Consider the following 18134-nt stretch of genomic DNA (forward strand, 5'->3'; position numbering starts at 1 on the left):
GGGGGCCACATTGGCAGCACGGAGAAATCCCACCGCACGGTTAGAGGCTCAACCTGCGGTGAATAACATTGCCATCCATGGTGCCCAATGCAAATCAACCCGCCGATGTCCGGTGAAGTTGAGCCGCTCAGAAAGTGATGTTGTGCGTTGTGCGGGCATTCATCTGCTCGTCGGGTTGGTGGCGTCGGAGAAAGCAGAAGGTCTTGGGGAGCAATTTCCCCAAGCCAAATGTTGAAAACCTGATTGCTTTTTTGCCTTGCCGATTTCTGTCTATAATAATCGTTCGATTCCCCAAGCTCGTGAACCACAGGTTGCGCTTGTCGAGTATATCCCGTATTTGAGGAGGCATCTCCTTCATGTCGTGGCAAGTTATGGCAGTGCACCACATGCCGGCACATCTTTGCTCCATCTCCTCAATGACATGATGGCTTCCCACACAGCCCGCCATCCCGCCAGGTGCCTTCTAGAAGGTCGTGTTTTTTCCCCAGTGGGCGAGTGATGCAGAATCTGTTGCCTTCTGCAAGATGGGGTTAGTAGTCAGGGTATCCTATTGGCCTCAGGGGAATCAACAGCTGGTTCGCTGTCTGTTGGCGAGTTCACCGGCCTATCCTTGGGAGCTCGTCCGCAGATAGTTTCTAAAGCTGACTCGGTTCTCGTAGCGTTCTTCGTGCCACGGCATTGGCTTGTATGTTTCACAACGCTACTACGTCTGCGTTAGCTTAGCCCTTTTGCGCCCTCGGTCCATCGTCCCTCGACTTAAGCTCCTCATTTCGACCAACAATCAGCCACGTCGCGCCAACCGGGGAGAATGATCAGCCTGGAGTTGACAACTCATCAGTAGGCAATGGGCAGTCTTGATGAGATCTGGGAGTGTTATTCGTGGACAAGTTCTGTTGGTTGCCGTCTGTGATGGGCCCCCAGGCATAGCCAGCAGAAGAATGCGTTGTCGCCGGTCCTGATTTGGAGGACGGTGCCCGTGGTCCTGAATTGGAATAATGTCGCATACCCTGATATACCCCGGCTGGAAACCCCCTTCTTCAAGAATGACCGTTTCGCTCCCATCTCTTATCGGCGGCAACAGCAAGATTTATACCTTTCTCTTTTCGAGTAGCATCCTGAAAGGGGAATAATATCATTGTGGCTCTTTGATACCGATCTTGTTTGCTGGTATACAGTAGAGGAGGGAAGGGCAGGGAAGAGAAATTCGGCCTTGACCGTATCAAACAACCGTACGTGAGCAGACAAGTGGGTACTTTTCAGGGGTCATCCAGGGATACCCAGATCCAGCTTCCCTCCTGCAAGTACATCCTTCCATGAGTGGTAGTTGGGATACTAAGAGCGGCCGACCTGGAAGCAGCAGCACCGAGATATCCAACGGTAGCTACAGTGCCTCGATTCAGCCACAACGGCAGCGATCTCCGAAACGTTAAGCTAAAAAGTCCTTTCAAACCGAGGTGTTGCTATGTCGCAGCCGAACCCTAGTCACACCATCCCCGTAGGTACGAATCGTAGGCCATCGAAAAACAAGGCCCAAACGCCGTCCCTGTACCCAAGGAGTCAAATGCCTCCGTCGTTGCAAGCGGCTATAGAGCCGACTATTTTCTCATCAAATGGCGCTCCAAGATCCATCCCAGCTGCGGGAAATTCCAGCGCTTCCACTTGCTATGGGTCCTCGAGGCTCCACCCTACCAACCCAGTCAATGGGGCCGCTTCCTTTTCAAGTGGTATCCAGGATCCTGGTAGCTTCACTGTGAGCCCCACAGACATGACATATTTCTCGTACGTCCCAAGTCTCCAGGCCCAAGGAAATGGGAACTCAGCTTCCCCAGCCTCCACACCGGCTTCCCCCCCCATGGAGTGTGGATGGATGACGAGTAGCTCTTCATATCAGTCCGCCAATGTGACTGCGGCATGCACCACTCAAGGAATGTCTGGGATTTATATGCCGCCAGTCTCAATGCCGCCTACTGGCGGCTTTCATTACGCGTCTGCCGATGACCTTCATGACCAAGTATATCGTCAAACGACTCCGGGTACGAGGCACTCAGGATATGCCCAATCCAATGCGCCAATGTGAGTTAGACCGCCGACCTCTGTTTTCGGTAGATTGACACACAGAGCAGGGCTGTTACCGGGGAAAATTTTACAGCCACACAACCAGATCATTGGGGCGGGGAAGCCATGTCCTTTCATCAAGGAGATAATGATAGCCGCTCGGTGGCGACGAATGGCTTCGGTAATAATGGAGCAATCTCCGAAACGTACGTTTGCCATCTTCGTAATGCAGCTGTTGCTAATATGAACCAAGGCCCTCTGTCGCCAGTGTATCTTGCTCGAAGTGTACCCAAGTCTTTACCGGACAATGGGCCCAACGAAATTTGACTCGACACAGGGAAGGGAAGCACTCTTCTACCGTGGTGTTGCACTGCGGGGTTTGCCTCAAGGAATATCATAGGAAGGGTAAGTTGTATCAAGGAAATGTACCGATTGAGGTTGCATGGCGGCTAATGGACCTTCACAGACGCACTCCTTAAGCATGAGCGAGATCGCCACCCAGAGCTTAGGAGGGCTCCTCCAATCCCTCGAAAGAAATCCCATGATTCCGTGGATCATGACATGAATGATATCCAGTGAAGTAACTTCAAGTAAGCGTCCCCTGTTTGGACCTGCATGTTCGAGTAATGGGGAGGGGGGAAGGGGGTAAGGTCGAGTCTGAAGATGCACCTTGGTATGTAGCGGCCAATGTGTGCACTGGTAGTAATAGTACTTTCCTTTGTGGTATTAATACACTACTTTTGTTCGTTTCTTATGTCAACCTTTTCTTCCTCTTTGTCGGCGTTGGTGGATCCTAGGTTTAATCAGATAAGTTAGGTATGGCGGCCTATTCTCTCTCTGTGCTTGCTTTCCTTCATCTAGTGAAGTCAAAACAAGGTTGCCGCTACGCAGCCACCAACCAGGAGAACGCGTCAATCGCGTGCGAAATGTGAGACTAGAACGTGTGGCCAAAGCTTGATTTGATATTGATCTTTCCAGGGATGTCGTTAACTTCGGTCTTGAGAGTTTGAAAGGTTACGACCCGTTCCTCGCGACTCCCACTTCACTGAAGTAGGCGCTCGCTCCTTCCGATGCCGCACAGCATCATTCTGCACATGCTCTAGTGACCTGTTTCGTTCGAAGCCGGCAGAATACTATGGCCGAGGTTGGAAGCAGGCATCATCATGGAACATTGTTGGCCAGAGTACTTGTCCACTCAGCTCCGGCCACGACTGTAATCCCGTTCAGTCGGGCCGAAACCCGCAAACGCAAGGCCCTATGCATGCGCATGCGCATGAATTTGCTATTCAAGTCGGGCGAATTCGATGGAGGGTGCAATGCAGGCTAATCCACCATCCCCCGTGGTTACCATGCTCATAGTCTTCACTTAAAGGCTATCGTGTTCTGGATATTGAAGTCCCTGTACTGAGCGGGCATCAGGTCAATTATTGCATGTCACATAATTGGTTGATGGCAAAGGGCGGTATGTGACGCTCCACTTGAGACCCCGCTATTAGGGCGTTGAGCGAGACTACTTAAACATCATGATCGTGAAGGAGGATGATTGCGGTGTGCTAATGTCTATGAAGAATCATAATCTATACCTAACAGTGTTGTAGCTATCATATTTGGGACCGAAGGATAACATTGCTTTCGGAAAAAAAATTATCCAGGGCCGATTGAATGGTGGGATTTGTGCTGCCCTCGGCTAGGCCTTGGCTGAATGTCGTACTGGAACTGCTTTGTGACTATTGGAAGAGGCTCGCCTTTTGCTGGAGACCGGGGGTGTTAATATGAGACCTGGCTTCTGGGTTCGATACTGCTTTACCTCCAGTTCATGGGCTGTAGGATCAGGCATTTCTTGAAGATGACAATTTTGGTAATCCGAAGATTCAGCCCTGAATACTGCGCTCTCTACACAGCCGGGCAAATTTGATGTATGCTTCACCTACAGAGAAAGTGGCTTTGGTATGCGGTTATGTTCCCAAGTGCCCTTTTAGCAGCCCAAGTTTGCCTTGCGGGAAGGTGGACGTTGTGCGTACCACCATGCGGGGGGACCGGAAGGGCAATAAAGCAAAGAGGACGCCGGGAAAATTCTTGATCGGTAAGGCGCATCCCGAGGGAGCCGCACGTGTATGCATAAGAAGAGGCTCAGGGAAGCATATCTCAACCTCATCTCTGTCTATACGATGAAAAAGGACGGTTGCGTCAATTATGATTGGTCGCATCATGCTGCGATGCTTTGACATTCCTCAGACCGGTGAGCCCACAGATAGGCCTTGGTACATAAAGAGACGTGCGGTGATGTGGCTGTCTTCGCTGTAGAAGTTAAAGTTGGTCGCATGACTCACGAAGAGCTGGGTTGCGGTGAGGCGGTTGAAAGCCCACGCTGGTAGTTGTACTAGATAAGGTGGCTGAGCATTCGAGGTGCGCTCTCATGGATACTAGGATGACGCTTTGGCACACAATGAAAGGTATGGGCCTGTTTCGGATCTTGATAGAAGCGCGTCACGGCTGAATTTCTCATCCGGATATTCGTTAATGTTGATTAGATGAGCTCCGAGATGTTCCCGGGCTCTTGATAGGAACCTGTCGTCTGAAAAGAGGGAGGCTTTAGGGTTATCGGCCTAGGCAACAAGGCAACGGCAACGAGGCAACAAGGCAATCGCAAGAGCCCATTAAAGCTCGGGAATTAACTCCCTCTTCTGTAATGTGAGTTCGAAGCTAGGGAGGGGATTGGTCAATGTTCTTTCCAATATCAGCTTGCACACCATTCTTTGCCCGCCTTCATGCAGTCGTTGAAATTACAATGCAGGTTGGGATGCTGATGACGATGTGCAAGGAATGAGGCTGAAAAGATCGAGTGTGAACTCGTCCACTTTGCACCTCATAACAACCGTGGGCATGAAGGAAAAAGGATGCTAAACATGCCTGAGGAAGGGACGTTAAAAACTGACGCGTTCAGGACGTATACTGAATACCAACATGGGAGTATCCGGCGAAGTTGTGTCGCACAACGGAAAATATGAGCAAGAAGGGCAAATGCACCGCCCAGATAAAGATTGCCCCTTTCATGCATGGTTCTGAGTGAGGAGTGTCATATGGACGCACACCGATTATCTCTGCATCTCCGCTGGCGGATTCGTCCTAATGCGCAAGAATGGAGTGGATGAGAGCTACGCCGCAATAAGCGCCTGGCCCTGCGGCCCGTTGACACATGAAACACTGCGTGTGAATTGGCAGTCTTACCACGGTCGATGAGAACGGAACAGCTCGATATCTTGGACAAATAGAGATCATTTATGGGCCTCTCGCTTCTCGTTGGTGAGGTGGCTAAGCCGCGCTCGGATAACGGCCTGCAGGTGGATGTGCTAAATGGCGGGCTGACGGTGTTGGCGAGTCTGCTATTGGATTAGCAGGTTTGGAACGGGAAGCGGGAACGGCCGTCGCCCATGGACACTAATGATTCCCTTAGCTCGATACTCGGATGTGTCGCTCGCTATTAGATCTCTCAAACCTATTTGAGAGAATTTTCTTTTTGCACATTCCTCGGGTTTCAGAGCAACATGTAGTAGGGCGCTTACTCTCGAGCCAAAGATCTCTTCTAATAAGCGCGGCTCTTCAATGTCATAGAGACAAGTGGAGTCGGAGCAAAAATCAGACCAACGCCAAGAAGGTACACGGCAGGAGCAGGTGTATAGTGATCTTAACGGTATACGAGGGCTTGGAGACCACATTGGCCTCTTCGTTGTCCTACACTGAGACGTCTTAGAGTGCCAGAGGGTGGGGAATAGACGAGGTGTTAGATCCATTAACGGCGCGCGGTGAAGAGGCGTGTGATTGCGGACAGGGCTGAGAATGTACTTGTCTGGGTATTTCTAGATGTTTTGCAAGGCCCTGTAGATGCCTGGAGACCTGACATTCTTGCTTGGAAGGCGGAGTCGTGAGGGTATGTTCAAGCCAGGGCACCGGAGACACGTTGTTCTTCGGGCCTTTCTAGGATTGGTGGCGCTAATAATGTGCAAATGGGTGATCGGGGTTCCAGATTGAAGCCTCGCTCAACGTCGTGCGTTGCAGTGCAACCATTATTCCTCGAGGCGTGGAGGTTCTCGTTTTTGGTCATGCTTTCTCAGACAATGGGCTTGTCAAAACGCGACCCGTACTGCTTACAGAAACTCCAGGGCGGCGAGGCAGATGTATTGGACAACGCGGTATATGACTGGGCAATTTTCTGCTTGGCATAACTTCGTCCTTCATCTGCACGGACGGTGGATGAAGTCTTGACAGCCCCGAGGGAGACAAGGCGAAAGGGCGATTCAACCTAACAGAGCGCCCTCCAGACGACGATGTTTTTGGATGGCGTTCGGGAGAGGATTTCCAACTTAGGGTGGGATTTATTCTTGGGAAGGTTTCTACTCCATCGACGCTTCACACTTCTCCCTAGTCTTCCTCCCCGCAGCTTAACGCATATTCATATAAAAAGCTAGTGCTCCTTTGGCTTCGGGATATAACTTTCTCTGGAAAGCATCCTCGCTGTTCTTTAATCCTTCTCAGGATCTACCAGTAGAGTTCGCTCGAGTTGTAGGTAGGCAAGCTGAGGCCGGACCACTTAGATGGCGCGCTGATATTTATAGGTGCCGAAGCGATCTTGATTTAACACCCACCACCCTGAAGACTCGCACCCATCCCCGCCTGCCAACAACAGGCTTGCTCGTCAACAGCAGTTCCTCTCGATACCAGAAAACCGAACGGGACTCAGGGCTCACAGTCCGCTGTCCTCACCAGGCGGGGTTCGCAAATCTCAGCAATAGATTTGGTCTCGAGAATTCCGGTACAAGGTTCAGCACCCAGCGTCTGGTATCAAGCAAGCCAGTAGGGGTATCCGGTAGTACATCTAACCCAGAAAGAAGGTGCCACGGTTTTTGTAGAGGTACGCTAGGCTGACGCAGATGTAGGTAATCAAACCGAAGCGGACAACGGAGAATGGATCGTGACAGTCTCGAGCCGAGGGATCCATATCATATGCACGGAAACCAGGAGGATATTGACAGTGTTGAGTCAATGGATCCATACCATGCCTATGGCAATCAGGAGGATATGCCGGACGAAGTCACTAGTTCGATGCCTTCACAAGGCAATCCCACGCCGAACGGGCCGAGGAACAATGACCCCAACACCGACTTTGGGGTATATCTTTCGTCCAGTCATGACAATTTGCATACCAACCAGGGTGGATCTTCTAGCATCTCTCCAACAATGCGGGGACAAGAACCTTGGTTGTATGTGGAAAGCCAGCTCCCAGAAATCCAACTCCGAGGAGGGCGCGAGACTCCAGTGCAGGATTCGATGTCAGATCCTCGGCCAGCTCCTCTACCATATATAGGAACGGATAGGTTGCCCCAATCAAGATCATTCAATCAAAGGGAGTACTACAGAGATAGCCAACGGGGAACAGTGTATCAACTGTCATGGGACAACATTGTGCAGGAAGGCATTAGCTCTGATGCGGGACATACACAAAGTTTTAGTGAATACGATGATGGAGGCGGGTAAGGACTTCAGGTGGCTCTAGTTTGGCGTGGGTTATGGATGGCTAACCCGTCCTTAGGTATAAGCAGCAGCTCCCTGAACAGGAGCATAACATGTCCAACCAATACCATACATCCGGGTTTGAAGTAGCCCCCAGCATCGAGGTGCCCGAAAATGAGCCCCAGTACTTTGTTGAACAGGGGTGAGTAGAGCCGTATCTGAATTTTTAGCGAAGACACTCATGGATAGGGCAGATTCGAGGACCAGCAGGAGCTGCCAGCTGATAGTATAGGCGCAACACAGTCCCCAAGTGCTTTAGTGTGCACAGAGAGATATAGCCGAGCAGGCTCTACCGTCTCAAGAAACCAAGACCACTCGGTGAGATGTGAGTTTTGTGGAAAACTGCTGTACGGTCCCCACGCCGATGGGAACCTTAAGCGACACCAGAAATCCTTGGAGTGTAACTCTTCTGAGAAAAGAAGGGAATGGCCTTGCGATCAATGCCATAAGGTGTACCAGAGATCCGATGGGTTGCTTGTTCATAAGCGTAAGCGTCATGGACATCCACCAGCGGAGCGGAGGGTAAAAGAAACAACCGGGTACTCCTAATGGCGACGTCCGGGTGAACAAGTCGAGGAGAGGGCCACTCAAATAACACAACGAACGTTCAAAAGTCGATGACCCGGACGGAATCCTCATATGGAAGCCCTCCTTTGTGTGTCCTCCTCCGTCCTGGTCCTGGATCCAGGTGTGCTGTTCTTCGAATATAAATCTCGTATATTGTTGTCTTTAACGTAGCCATTCTCGAGGTGCAGGGGCGACAAGATGAGGTATAATTCGGACCCAAGCTGGGTGCTGGAACCAGAGTATGGAGACGTTCGATGAGGAGACCGCCGCGGATTCGCCTTTTGCTAGACTCTCCATTTCATTGCCTAGAATCATCTCAGGGAGAACAAGGACGCATAGGAGACTCATAATAGAGTGCTATTGAGTGACGACAGGAGCACCATATTGCGGAGGTATGTCGGGAAAGAGAGGACGTGGTGAGAGGAGTTGTCGAAGGAGGTCGAGAGAAGGTTTCAAGGCACGATGCTAGCTGCACTTCAGGCAGGGCCGCTCAGGCTAGTCCGCCTCGCCTAGAGAAACTAACTACTAAGGTACCTTGAGAGCTCCAACCGCTACTGGCTCTTTCCGCATTATCGTTGCCTCTTCTTCACCGAAGTGCCTTCCAATCAACAGCATACGATAGTGATGAGACCCTGATCATCTGCAACCTGACGGCGAAGTGCCTGCTTCAGTTTGCTGGGCGAAAGCGATCTGATTCGTTCATGCCCAGATTCCCGTGGGTCAGGCATGCGGCGCACGTCAAATCATCCATCCACGGCCATGTCGATAGGTACTCGTGCGGGACGTCAGGTCTCCTGTGGCTGTGAGCGTGGGGGAGGGATGATCAACATGCTGCTGGTAAGATGGAGGAACGGAGAGAGGAATGAAGAGAGAGGAACACGACCTATTTGGCTCAAGAAAAAGGCATCGATCTCGAGACAGACTTCTTCAAAATGACCATTAGACTGGAGGCAAATCAGTCAACACGCCATCTCCATCCAAAACCTTTGCGTGGCGAATGCCATGGGCGCTAAGGCAAACCGATCCATCCACTTAGTGCTGTCTCAGCACCTCCTAAACGTGACTCGGACAACCTCATGAAGCCCATCAAGCCACACACGATGCAGAGGAGCAAATATCTCACGCCCAACTTGCTCAGAGTTGTCAACAGTCCATGCGGCTTTGCAACCGCTCTATGAGTAATGAACGAACGATGCCCTATTCCTGGTCGCTAGCGGCTTGGGTATGGCTCGCACAGATGAACGAATGAGGCGTCCACAGTTTAATAACTTCCAGAACACTTGTCATCAACTCTCATTTTCTCAAGCCCGGGTGGCCACCCGGCCAAGCAGCCAAGAATGGAAGTTGGGCATTTTTGGCCCGAACCAGCGAGCTTTAATCGGCATAAAAGCACAGCGGCATGGGAGCACTCGTATCCACAAGTATTAGACAAATTTCGAGCTTGTACGAAGCATGATACGAACTTCTCCATGAAGACACTGAAGGTAGCCTTTCCTAGATGGCCCCGTCCTCTCCACTCACCACCGGAGTGGTGTCTAGAATGTATGATCTCCTTTCCAACGATTTGCGTAATAGCATTCACTTTTCTCTTTACAATATCCCATCCAACTTAAATCTAAACTAAACCGCACCAATCCCAAGCCACCAACATCTTGACATCCTTGTTTCAACGTTATCAGTCGTTTTGGGCATTGCATTTGCTCGCCAATGAGCTGCCTCCTCGGCAGCCTCATGCATACACTCCCACGAATTCTCCGAGCCAGCCGCGGTGCCTTGTCGCCCACCTTCACGCTTCAAACCCACAGACCCGCATACACGACAAAAAGTGGCCGGGCATATTCAAACACAACCGTTCTAGATAGACATTAAGAGTCATTACATATTTACAAGAAAAAGTGCAGATATGCTAGTGCCCGATGCAGCCAATCTGAATAGATGACAAAACCCAACCCAACCTGTATGCCCAAAATTCTGAGAAAAAGATGCCCATATGCAAGGGTATGTGAAGAAAGGCTCCCTCCCCCAAAGCATTCGCCAAAAGGAAAATGCTCAAAACCCAAGGGTTAGCCAGCCCGCAGTAAGCCCCGTGAATAATATGGTAGATGCACCCAACTCCTCTTTCGCGTTCATATTTTCCTCGCAAACGAAAACCAAATACGTGTCAGACGTGATTGGGAGGTATGTGTCGCGTTGTCATTAGTTCAGCCCTCGAAAAACATTAAAGACTCGTTACTCTTACTCCGCGTGCAGCGTTCATCCTCTGCGGCCGGAGATTTATTACAGATTCCAACTCCTTCAGCATACTGTTGTTCGCATCTCTCTGTTCGCGTAAGGAGACCTGGCGGACCCGGTCTTCTTGGATCTTTTGCATTCGTTCTTCTCTCGACAGTGTGGGGCGTGTTCGGGGTATTGCTATCGCCTCAAACACTTCATCGTCAGAGTTGCTGCCTTCTACGCTTGATGGTGCGGATTGTCGTGGGCTGAGCAGGCCACCATTCAGGGCTCGGAGGGCGTCAGAAGGACTGCCTTCTTCAACGGCAGTCAACCCACCAAGACTGGGGACTGGTGATCGTAAACCACTAGAGGCCTGGGATATCCGTCGTTCGTGCCTGTCGATATTGAGGGCAAGGGAAGTTTTTCCGGATTCCCAGGCTTGCATCAGACTCTTCAGATCAGCACCGATAGACTCGTACTGCGCCATGAGATGGGAACCCAAATCGGTTATATCCTCCGACTCCTCAAGAGTCTTGTTAGATTCCTCGCGTAAAATTTGCATCTTAGCCTGGAGACCACGGATCCCCTGAGACAAGGAGCTGAGCTTCCTAACAGAGTTTCGCAAACGTTCCCGACTAGGGGTTGGCTGGATCTTTTGTGGAGACGGCAGGACAAATTGCTCATCTTCGCTAAGTATGCGGTTCAGTTTTTCACTCCAATCTCCTGTAGGGGCAGCCAAGCTTAACATAGAGTCCACGGCTACAGTCCACCGAGCGAAATCAGGCTTTCCACCATCCGCCTCAAGGGCAAGAAGCGAGCAAAGATAGACGCGGCGTAAAGTGGAGAGACGGTATTGCAAGATACGAAGAGCCTTCAAGGTTTCGGCATCCTCAAACTCTGATTCCGAGTATCCCTGTGCCGCCTCTTGCAGATCAGGGTTGCTGATGTCGTAGACATCCAGATATTTCTCCAAATCATCCTCCTCGACGAGCTGCTTCAGGCTCCCACAATGCTCGGCAAAAATTGGGATGGCACTAGCAAACGCGGCGCGTAGACTTCGACGCAGGCGGTGACAGCGGCGTGCCTGTCCCTTTTCTTCGATTCTTGAGATGGGAGGAAGAGGGCTGCTACTGCATGGAATTCAACGGATATTCTTGCTTTAGCCAGGAAGGGAAGAATGATTACTTACAGGCGATATCCTCGTGAAACGAGCTCTACCTCCTGAATCAATGCAAGAGCCGATGACGTCGACGCTTCAAACGCCTGCAAGTTTGTGACCAGGGCTGAAGCCCCCTCCACGGCTTGCTGCCTGAGGTACTGTAGCCACTGGCGCCGGACGTACGCGTAGCAAGTGGTTGTGACTGCGGCAAATACCAGCAGCACCACGAAAAACCTGCCCTTGCTGAACCCATTTGCTCGGCCTCGGGACCAGTGTACAAGCCAGACGAGTATGAACGCGGTCGCTCCTGTCAAGGCAGCACCTGTCAGATTGGTGGTGGCGACTCTGAATTCTCGCTGTTGGGCTCGTTCGTCGGACGCGAAGTTGGGGATGGCTGCAGCCCGAAGACCCCCTTGCTCACTTAAAAGCTGAGAGGCGACAACGAGGTACCTAAAGTGTTCTAGAAAGCGCTGGTTGTCCGCTCGTCCTAGCCTCGAGTTCACCGCCCTCTGTGGATTATGCATAAGCAAATGCAGTAGTAGTGCTGGAGTAACATACAGAGCATGCGCCGTGGATCCTAGCAACCGAACTAGTACTGCCGACTTGTATTCGCAGCGGGCGTGGGAGCCGATCCCGTATTCTGGACTGGAGCGTCGACGGGCCTCGGGGGGCGAAGCTGTGCCTCTCCGGTGGTGGTGAGGACGATGTGGTGGGCGAAGGCGGGCTTGTCCCTCTTCCTTCACCTGGTGTAGCTGTTAGCTCGGGGTGATTCATAATTAGGGCTCCAGGCGGTCGACCTTCTAGAAATTCCGCCAAGGGTGAGTCCTCGTAGATAACGTTCTCCATCGACTCTCATGATTCGGCGTCTCGTGACTGCCGCAGCTGGATCGGGGAAGCACGCGCTCTTAAGGCGACATGCTCTCACAGCAGGCACAGTCAGTTGAGATTCTGGTTCGGCTTCCAGTCAGAGATGTGTCGTCTGCCGTCGAGCTCGTTGGAGCAGAGCAATTGTCCTGGGGGAAAGCGCGCGCCCCGTGAAGCGTGCGAGGTGAGAGTAGGGAGACGTATGGTTTGGCGCGGCCTCGTCGGCGGCTGGACAGAATTCGGGGAGGGTCAGGGACCGTCGAACTGGGGCTGGGGTCGAAACGGCGGCGGGCGGAGATGAGCCGTGGTGTGGTTGGTTACCGAGCCACTTGGCCTCTGTAGGCGGTGAATGTCGTCGTGGTCCGACCTTATGTCATCCACCACTCAGGCTTCTTCGTCCATCCTCAACCACACCTCTTCATCAGCCCTCTGACAAATTCATACGAGGCGCACTGCCAGCGTGCAATTGATCATGTCGCCGTGACTCGTGGGGATCTGCACCTGCCCTTAATACTCTTCTATGTATTATTTGCCTTGGAATCGGACGTACCTGGCCCTCCTGATTACTACTTCTTAGCAACCGAGGAATCTTGTCTATCGCAATGTCAGCCCTACGCTATCTGCACGTCGACGTAGCTTGGAGATTTTTAGGAATCCATAAGGCGTTCGGCATTTGCCTGAGGCCAATATGTGATCCAGCGGCCGGTGGGTTGATCAAGGAGTGCATCTCGTGCGGCACCGCAGGATAGTGTCTAGAGGCTTGTCGAAGGGTCGGTCGGCATTGTCGTGGACTCGTCTTTGAACTTCTGACGGGGGAACTCGGGCTCGAGGGTCCGGAATGCCAATTAAAGTGCTGACAAACGTGACATAGACACCCAGCCAAGTAAACCCACACCAGTCCATCGCCATCTTCTGGCAATCATATCCATGCGGCACTCTTTAGCATCTTCGCACGACTCAATAAAAGTGCTATCGGGCTTTTCGTCTGACCCTAGCGGCTGCTCGAGTCCTCTCGACCCTGCAGGCATAGTCGATTGAAGGTGTCTTGTCGCAGCTCACTCACACGGCCGGTTTTCTCATTGTTTCTGTTGACTCTCTGCTGAGTGGTGCCTGTTTGGGGCAATTCCAATGAGGAATTCGAAACGGCTCGCCACACGAGACTGTGTTGGATGGCTGCAGTAATTCATCTTAGGCTGGGGCCATGTAGCATCCCAGGCACATCTGATTCCTGGTCATCCGGCGCGTTCACTCTGTGGCAACATTGTATCTCAGAACAGTTAGCCCGCGTGTCTAGATATAGCCTCTCTCGCGAACATCAAGACTTATACACTGCATGTAATGCCCGGGGGTGCGCCTCTTGCATGCTCTCGTCACCAAACACTTCCCTTTCTTGCCGGACCCCAATAGCGTTCATTTCTCTTCAGCTATCGTCTGCACAGCCGGGCCATCATTCCTTTGTCCTATCATATTTCCTACGCGAAGGCTCTGTTATCACCCCTTCAGCCACTTTCTCGTCACAAGCAGGATCTTTCGACCCTTTCCTTCGTATATCAGTGCCGAAATTCCATGCTATCGCATCAAGTCAGCACGGTCTACAGCTTCGCAGTATTCGCCTTTGGTTCTGTCATCCATCTTTTGGCTTTTTGGTCCTTCTGTAATCCATTCACCACCCCATCAGTTTAGTCTAGCAGGCCTGGTACCAATGGATGAACACATGGTCAGCGCTCTTGTGTCTACTGTAGAGTTGATATCCTCAACTCTTGACGCCGCCCCAGATAGTTGGCGTGACCAGCTGCAGACAATCAGGAATACTACCGCCTCCCTGGAGCTCATTGACTCGACTCCGAACGAAACACGAAGGCGATGGCAGATACCTCTCATCAGTGTCTTTCAGCGGGTAGCTTTTGCCGATGCGGATAATGGCGGTGTTCCTGACGTAGCAAACTGGTGCTTGAGACAAGCGTTGACGCAGCTTCAACTATATCCCGAGGATGTTGACCTCCTCACTCGTAGGATGTCTTACCACTACACTAAATTCGGCCTAACTAGTGAACAGTGATCGGGCAGAACTGGCTTCTTCGAGCACAGAAGTCTTTGGCAAAGATACACCACAACGAGCGAGGCTCATCCAGCAGCGGAGCCAGCTACGGCCACCCATTGTCTCGAAGTGAAGAGGAAAGACTAGCGGCCAGGTCTGCTATTGAAGCAGAAGATCGACTCCACGCAGCGGACTATGTTGAAGCCCGCGGCATTCTCCTCCCAGCCACTGAATACCTGAAGCGTGCAGTTGATGCTGCCCGAGCTCAGGGGAGGTTGAATGGAGTGCTTCTTGCGGCGGTGAGAAAGCCACCGCTTTTTTTTTGTTCTTCTGCTAACACGATAATGAAGGCCGCAGAATCATTCATGAGCTTAGGCAACGTATCGTCGACACGCATCAGTGGGCCATACTTTCACGAGGCGCTTGATTATCTCCGCGAAGCGAGTGGGCTACAAGGTTACATGCTCCCAGCACATTTGCAGCAGTGAGTTCAACCGCAACCTTATCGCCCCGAGAACCTTTCTAATGATACTCTAGATATCTTGAGGAATACGGCCCGTTGGATACCATCACCTAGGGCTTGTCTGAATACTACTCTGTCGTCGGGGACAGGGGCCGCAATCAACATTCACACTTAGTGCATAGTACGATACCCAGGCCTGGTGCCGTCATCAAATTTTGTAGCAATTAAAGGCACAATTCTCTCCATCTTCCAATCTGCAATATCAAATCGCTGAATGCTTGTGGCTGAATGTATGACATGGTGATCTGCGCGGCTGAGAAGACCTAGAGAAAGCAGCGATCCCGTACCCTAGCCTTCTATTCGACCGAGAGCAGAGATTAGTCGCACGGTGTCGAGAATGCAAGGCACTGTTGATCACATAAGCATACTGCCTTGCGGTCGGGAGTTGGGAGTTCGGGGTGGGCGCTTGGGCCGTGGGTCGGCGCCCTCGGAGTTTGACGGCGCGAACGCCGACCAGCCAAGTTGCTGGTCCGTAAACACCAGTTCTCACCGTCCCTTCCGGTCCGACCACTGCTATTGTGTGACAATCTGAAAACAAGAGCACCAAAGGTTTCATTGTCTTCCGCCCTGCAATTCCGAGCGTTCCGAACGACGCCTCAGGAATCACATCGACTGTTCCTCACCGCTACGAAAAAGACTCACCGGCCTCGTAACCCTCCATTGCCCCCGACATCTCCAGCTTTGCGATTCGGCCGACACGGAGCTATCGTCCGAACAAACAGGATATTTCGCGTGTCTACCCTAAACGGCTGCTAGAGCCCTTCGGCTAGTCGTGGAAGCCATGAATGAAGAGCGTGAGCTAGCGATCAATCCCATCGTGCAGACCAGCGTGCAGCATAACACCCAGGTCAGTACTAAGACGCCGACGCAAAGTAGTGCCTGTACATTCCAAGAAAGCAGATTTAGGCAGATGGATTGCTGACTCTTGCCACCTAGGTCGTCTCGAACATTCGAAATCTCACGGCGTCTTTGTTCGGTGTCGCCGCCGGGACTCTAGGCCTGGAGTCATATCCAGGCTTCATCTTCTATCTCGTCGGGACGCTGATTGTTTCCAGCCTAGTGTTTGCCCTCCGGGCAGACGGAAAGCCAGCAGAATATTTCCACCGACCGTTAGGGGATCTTTGGGGAGGCGACGTCTTCAGCGGGCTGAGCAGCTTCGTGCTGACGTGGACCCTGTTCTACGGTCTTGTAAGGGCATGAGGATTGAGAACGTCCGCATAGATGAGGGCAGAGCAGATTGACTCCAAGGCGATTGGAGATGGACGGCTGTGGCGAGCTGCAGGCCAGTATATGAGCCAAGGCGACGCACTCCAACGGGGTATCCTTCACGACTCGTCGTTCATTCCGCTTTCCTCCTCACCGCACCTCTGTCGAACCGTCGACCCATCGTCGCACCATCAATCTGGATGAGTGATCTGGTTGGAAGTTTAGAAGCATGGCCGTTTCCCGAGATTCGCAATGAGATGCAGGAGGACTGTCTGGCCTATTCGGGGGTGCACCTGCCCGACAAAGTAAGGGCCTCGGGCTTGGAGTAGGTAGATCTTTGATCACCGTAGCAACAAGTCTACTACAAACTCTCTCCCAAATGTATACCTCCGTTCGTTTCGAGCAGACATCTCGGCTTGGCACTGTGATTTTGATATGGCCCGTGCTCATTCCAGGGTTAATGGATTTTATTAGTCATCAGCGCGTGAAAACGCGTTTGTGCGTGCTCGCGTTTGTCACAGTGCCCAGGGATCTTCTGCCTCTCACAACCAACGCTTCCTTCTAACCGTTCCCTCACGAATACTATTCTCGTCAATCTCATCAATCTCTTCGCTCTCCACTACATCCGATCTATACACGCCATATTAAAAAAGTAGGTGTCGTTGTCTGCGTGCCCACAGATGCCCCCATGCTAATCAAGTGAAGTGCTTGAGGCACGCTTAGAACAGGCCAGTCTTCTGAAGAAGGTCAAACATCCCCTCCAACTTCTCGTGAGAGACCCTAACTCTGCAGTAGGTGGTCGATGCAATCAAAGATCTGGTCCAAGATTGCAATTTCGATTGCAATGACTCCGGTATTGCGCTCCAGGCAATGGACAATTCCCACGTTGCCCTCGTCTCCATGATGCTTAAATCGGACGCCTTCCAACCCTTCCGATGCGACCGAAACATCGCGCTTGGTATCAATCTCGGCTCGCTCACCAAGGTTCTCCGCGCCGCACAGAACGATGACACGCTCACCCTGAAGGCTGAGGACGCGCCCGATGTTGTTAATTTAGTCTTCGAGGCGACCGACTCAGACAGGATCAGTGAGTATGATATCAAGCTTATGGATATCGATCAGGAACATTTGGGCATCCCCGAGACGGAATACGCGGCCACCATCTCTCTGCCCTCAGCCGAATTCCAGCGCATCTGCAGGGACTTGAGCGCCCTGTCGGAGTCTGGTACGCACACACATATCTATTTATTTATACAAGTTAGCTAACGAGAACTCACAGTGTCGATCGAGTGCTCAAAGGAGGGTGTCAAGTTCAACTGCCAGGGCGACATTGGCTCGGGCTCCATCCACCTCCGAACTCACACCAACGTCGAGAAGCCCGAAAACAACGTTGAGATTGACATGACCGAGCCTGTCTCTCTCACTTTCTCCCTCAAATATCTTGTCAACTTCTGCAAGGCTAGCGGCTTGTCTACCCAGGTCAAGCTTTGTCTTTCCAACGAGGTTCCGCTCCTTGTCGAGTACGGGCTCGTCAACAACAGCTACCTAAGATTCTATCTCGCTCCCAAGGTGGGCATTCGGGCAATCCAACTGCGTAATGAAGTCACTAATGGAATCAGATTGGTGATGAGGAGTGAGCGCATCACGACTCACTGCGGTATGACCCGCACCTCTTTAGGATACACTTGTGGATTTATCACGGCGGAGCAAGCAATGTCCTTCATATGCACTCCAGGCGTCTATCGGGTATTCAAGGGTGTTAGATTGGCACTGGGGTGGGATGCGGGATTAAGTTCCAGGATCTCGGTGAAACTGGGGGACTGCCCCGCGGACGTCAGAGAGGGGCAATCAGATAACTCTCAAAAAAAATCAACAACATACACTGACCCTCGTTGTTGGATTTGCAACGTCGCTCCTTACATTTTCCTCGCATTCTTGTT

The 18134-nt window shown here is 51.8% G+C and overlaps 7 protein-coding genes across 7 annotated transcripts; 5 read left to right on the plus strand and 2 right to left on the minus strand.

The window, feature by feature from the left end:
- Window positions 1-424: 424 nt before the first annotated feature.
- Window positions 425-3936, plus strand: BDR25DRAFT_360947 (uncharacterized protein; the record flags this gene model as incomplete). The annotated part of the gene is made up of 22 exons (XM_033696331.1): window positions 425-456; window positions 505-620; window positions 660-707; window positions 762-837; window positions 872-892; window positions 922-1107; window positions 1176-1245; window positions 1272-1425; window positions 1455-1986; window positions 2013-2073; window positions 2107-2261; window positions 2309-2492; window positions 2536-2630; window positions 2690-2841; window positions 2917-2983; window positions 3034-3105; window positions 3159-3366; window positions 3415-3521; window positions 3591-3603; window positions 3654-3720; window positions 3793-3845; window positions 3883-3936. 22 exons carry the CDS (start codon window positions 425-427, stop codon window positions 3934-3936), a joined length of 2523 nt encoding a protein of 840 aa, XP_033541885.1.
- Window positions 3872-4713, minus strand: BDR25DRAFT_396440 (uncharacterized protein; the record flags this gene model as incomplete). The annotated part of the gene is made up of 4 exons (XM_033698435.1): window positions 3872-4285; window positions 4331-4468; window positions 4547-4661; window positions 4693-4713. 4 exons carry the CDS (start codon window positions 4711-4713, stop codon window positions 4011-4013), a joined length of 549 nt encoding a protein of 182 aa, XP_033541886.1. The 3' UTR covers window positions 3872-4010.
- A 2304-nt stretch (window positions 4714-7017) lies between these two features.
- BDR25DRAFT_380106 (uncharacterized protein) lies at window positions 7018-8589 on the plus strand (the record flags this gene model as incomplete). Its single annotated transcript, XM_033697653.1, has 3 exons — window positions 7018-7583; window positions 7643-7765; window positions 7818-8589. 3 exons carry the CDS (start codon window positions 7018-7020, stop codon window positions 8170-8172), a joined length of 1044 nt encoding a protein of 347 aa, XP_033541887.1. The 3' UTR covers window positions 8173-8589.
- Window positions 8590-10314: 1725 nt separating this feature from the next.
- BDR25DRAFT_92481 (uncharacterized protein) lies at window positions 10315-12698 on the minus strand. The gene is made up of 4 exons (XM_033699247.1): window positions 12361-12698; window positions 12122-12306; window positions 11594-12072; window positions 10315-11534 (listed from the first exon to the last, which is right to left on the minus strand). Exons 1-4 carry the CDS (start codon window positions 12407-12409, stop codon window positions 10409-10411), a joined length of 1839 nt encoding a protein of 612 aa, XP_033541888.1. The 5' UTR covers window positions 12410-12698; the 3' UTR covers window positions 10315-10408.
- Window positions 12699-14129: 1431 nt separating this feature from the next.
- On the plus strand, window positions 14130-15172 carry BDR25DRAFT_295845 (uncharacterized protein; the record flags this gene model as incomplete). The annotated part of the gene is made up of 4 exons (XM_033688874.1): window positions 14130-14436; window positions 14484-14764; window positions 14816-14949; window positions 15003-15172. The coding sequence occupies 4 exons, from the start codon at window positions 14130-14132 to the stop codon at window positions 15040-15042; spliced, it is 762 nt and encodes a 253-aa protein (XP_033541889.1). The 3' UTR covers window positions 15043-15172.
- A 319-nt stretch (window positions 15173-15491) lies between these two features.
- BDR25DRAFT_306899 (uncharacterized protein) lies at window positions 15492-16597 on the plus strand. The gene is made up of 2 exons (XM_033690734.1): window positions 15492-15835; window positions 15925-16597. The coding sequence occupies exons 1-2, from the start codon at window positions 15770-15772 to the stop codon at window positions 16186-16188; spliced, it is 330 nt and encodes a 109-aa protein (XP_033541890.1). The 5' UTR covers window positions 15492-15769; the 3' UTR covers window positions 16189-16597.
- Window positions 16598-16745: 148 nt separating this feature from the next.
- On the plus strand, window positions 16746-18045 carry BDR25DRAFT_92652 (proliferating cell nuclear antigen). Its single transcript, XM_033699249.1, has 5 exons — window positions 16746-16846; window positions 16900-16940; window positions 16990-17419; window positions 17474-17763; window positions 17814-18045. Coding segments are annotated over exons 1-5 (780 nt in total). The 5' UTR covers window positions 16746-16845; the 3' UTR covers window positions 17832-18045.
- Window positions 18046-18134: the final 89 nt, after the last annotated feature.

The sequence above is a fragment of the Lindgomyces ingoldianus genome, assembly GCF_010093535.1.
Source record: "Lindgomyces ingoldianus strain ATCC 200398 unplaced genomic scaffold BDR25scaffold_41, whole genome shotgun sequence".
Lineage (NCBI taxonomy): Eukaryota > Fungi > Ascomycota > Dothideomycetes > Pleosporales > Lindgomycetaceae > Lindgomyces > Lindgomyces ingoldianus.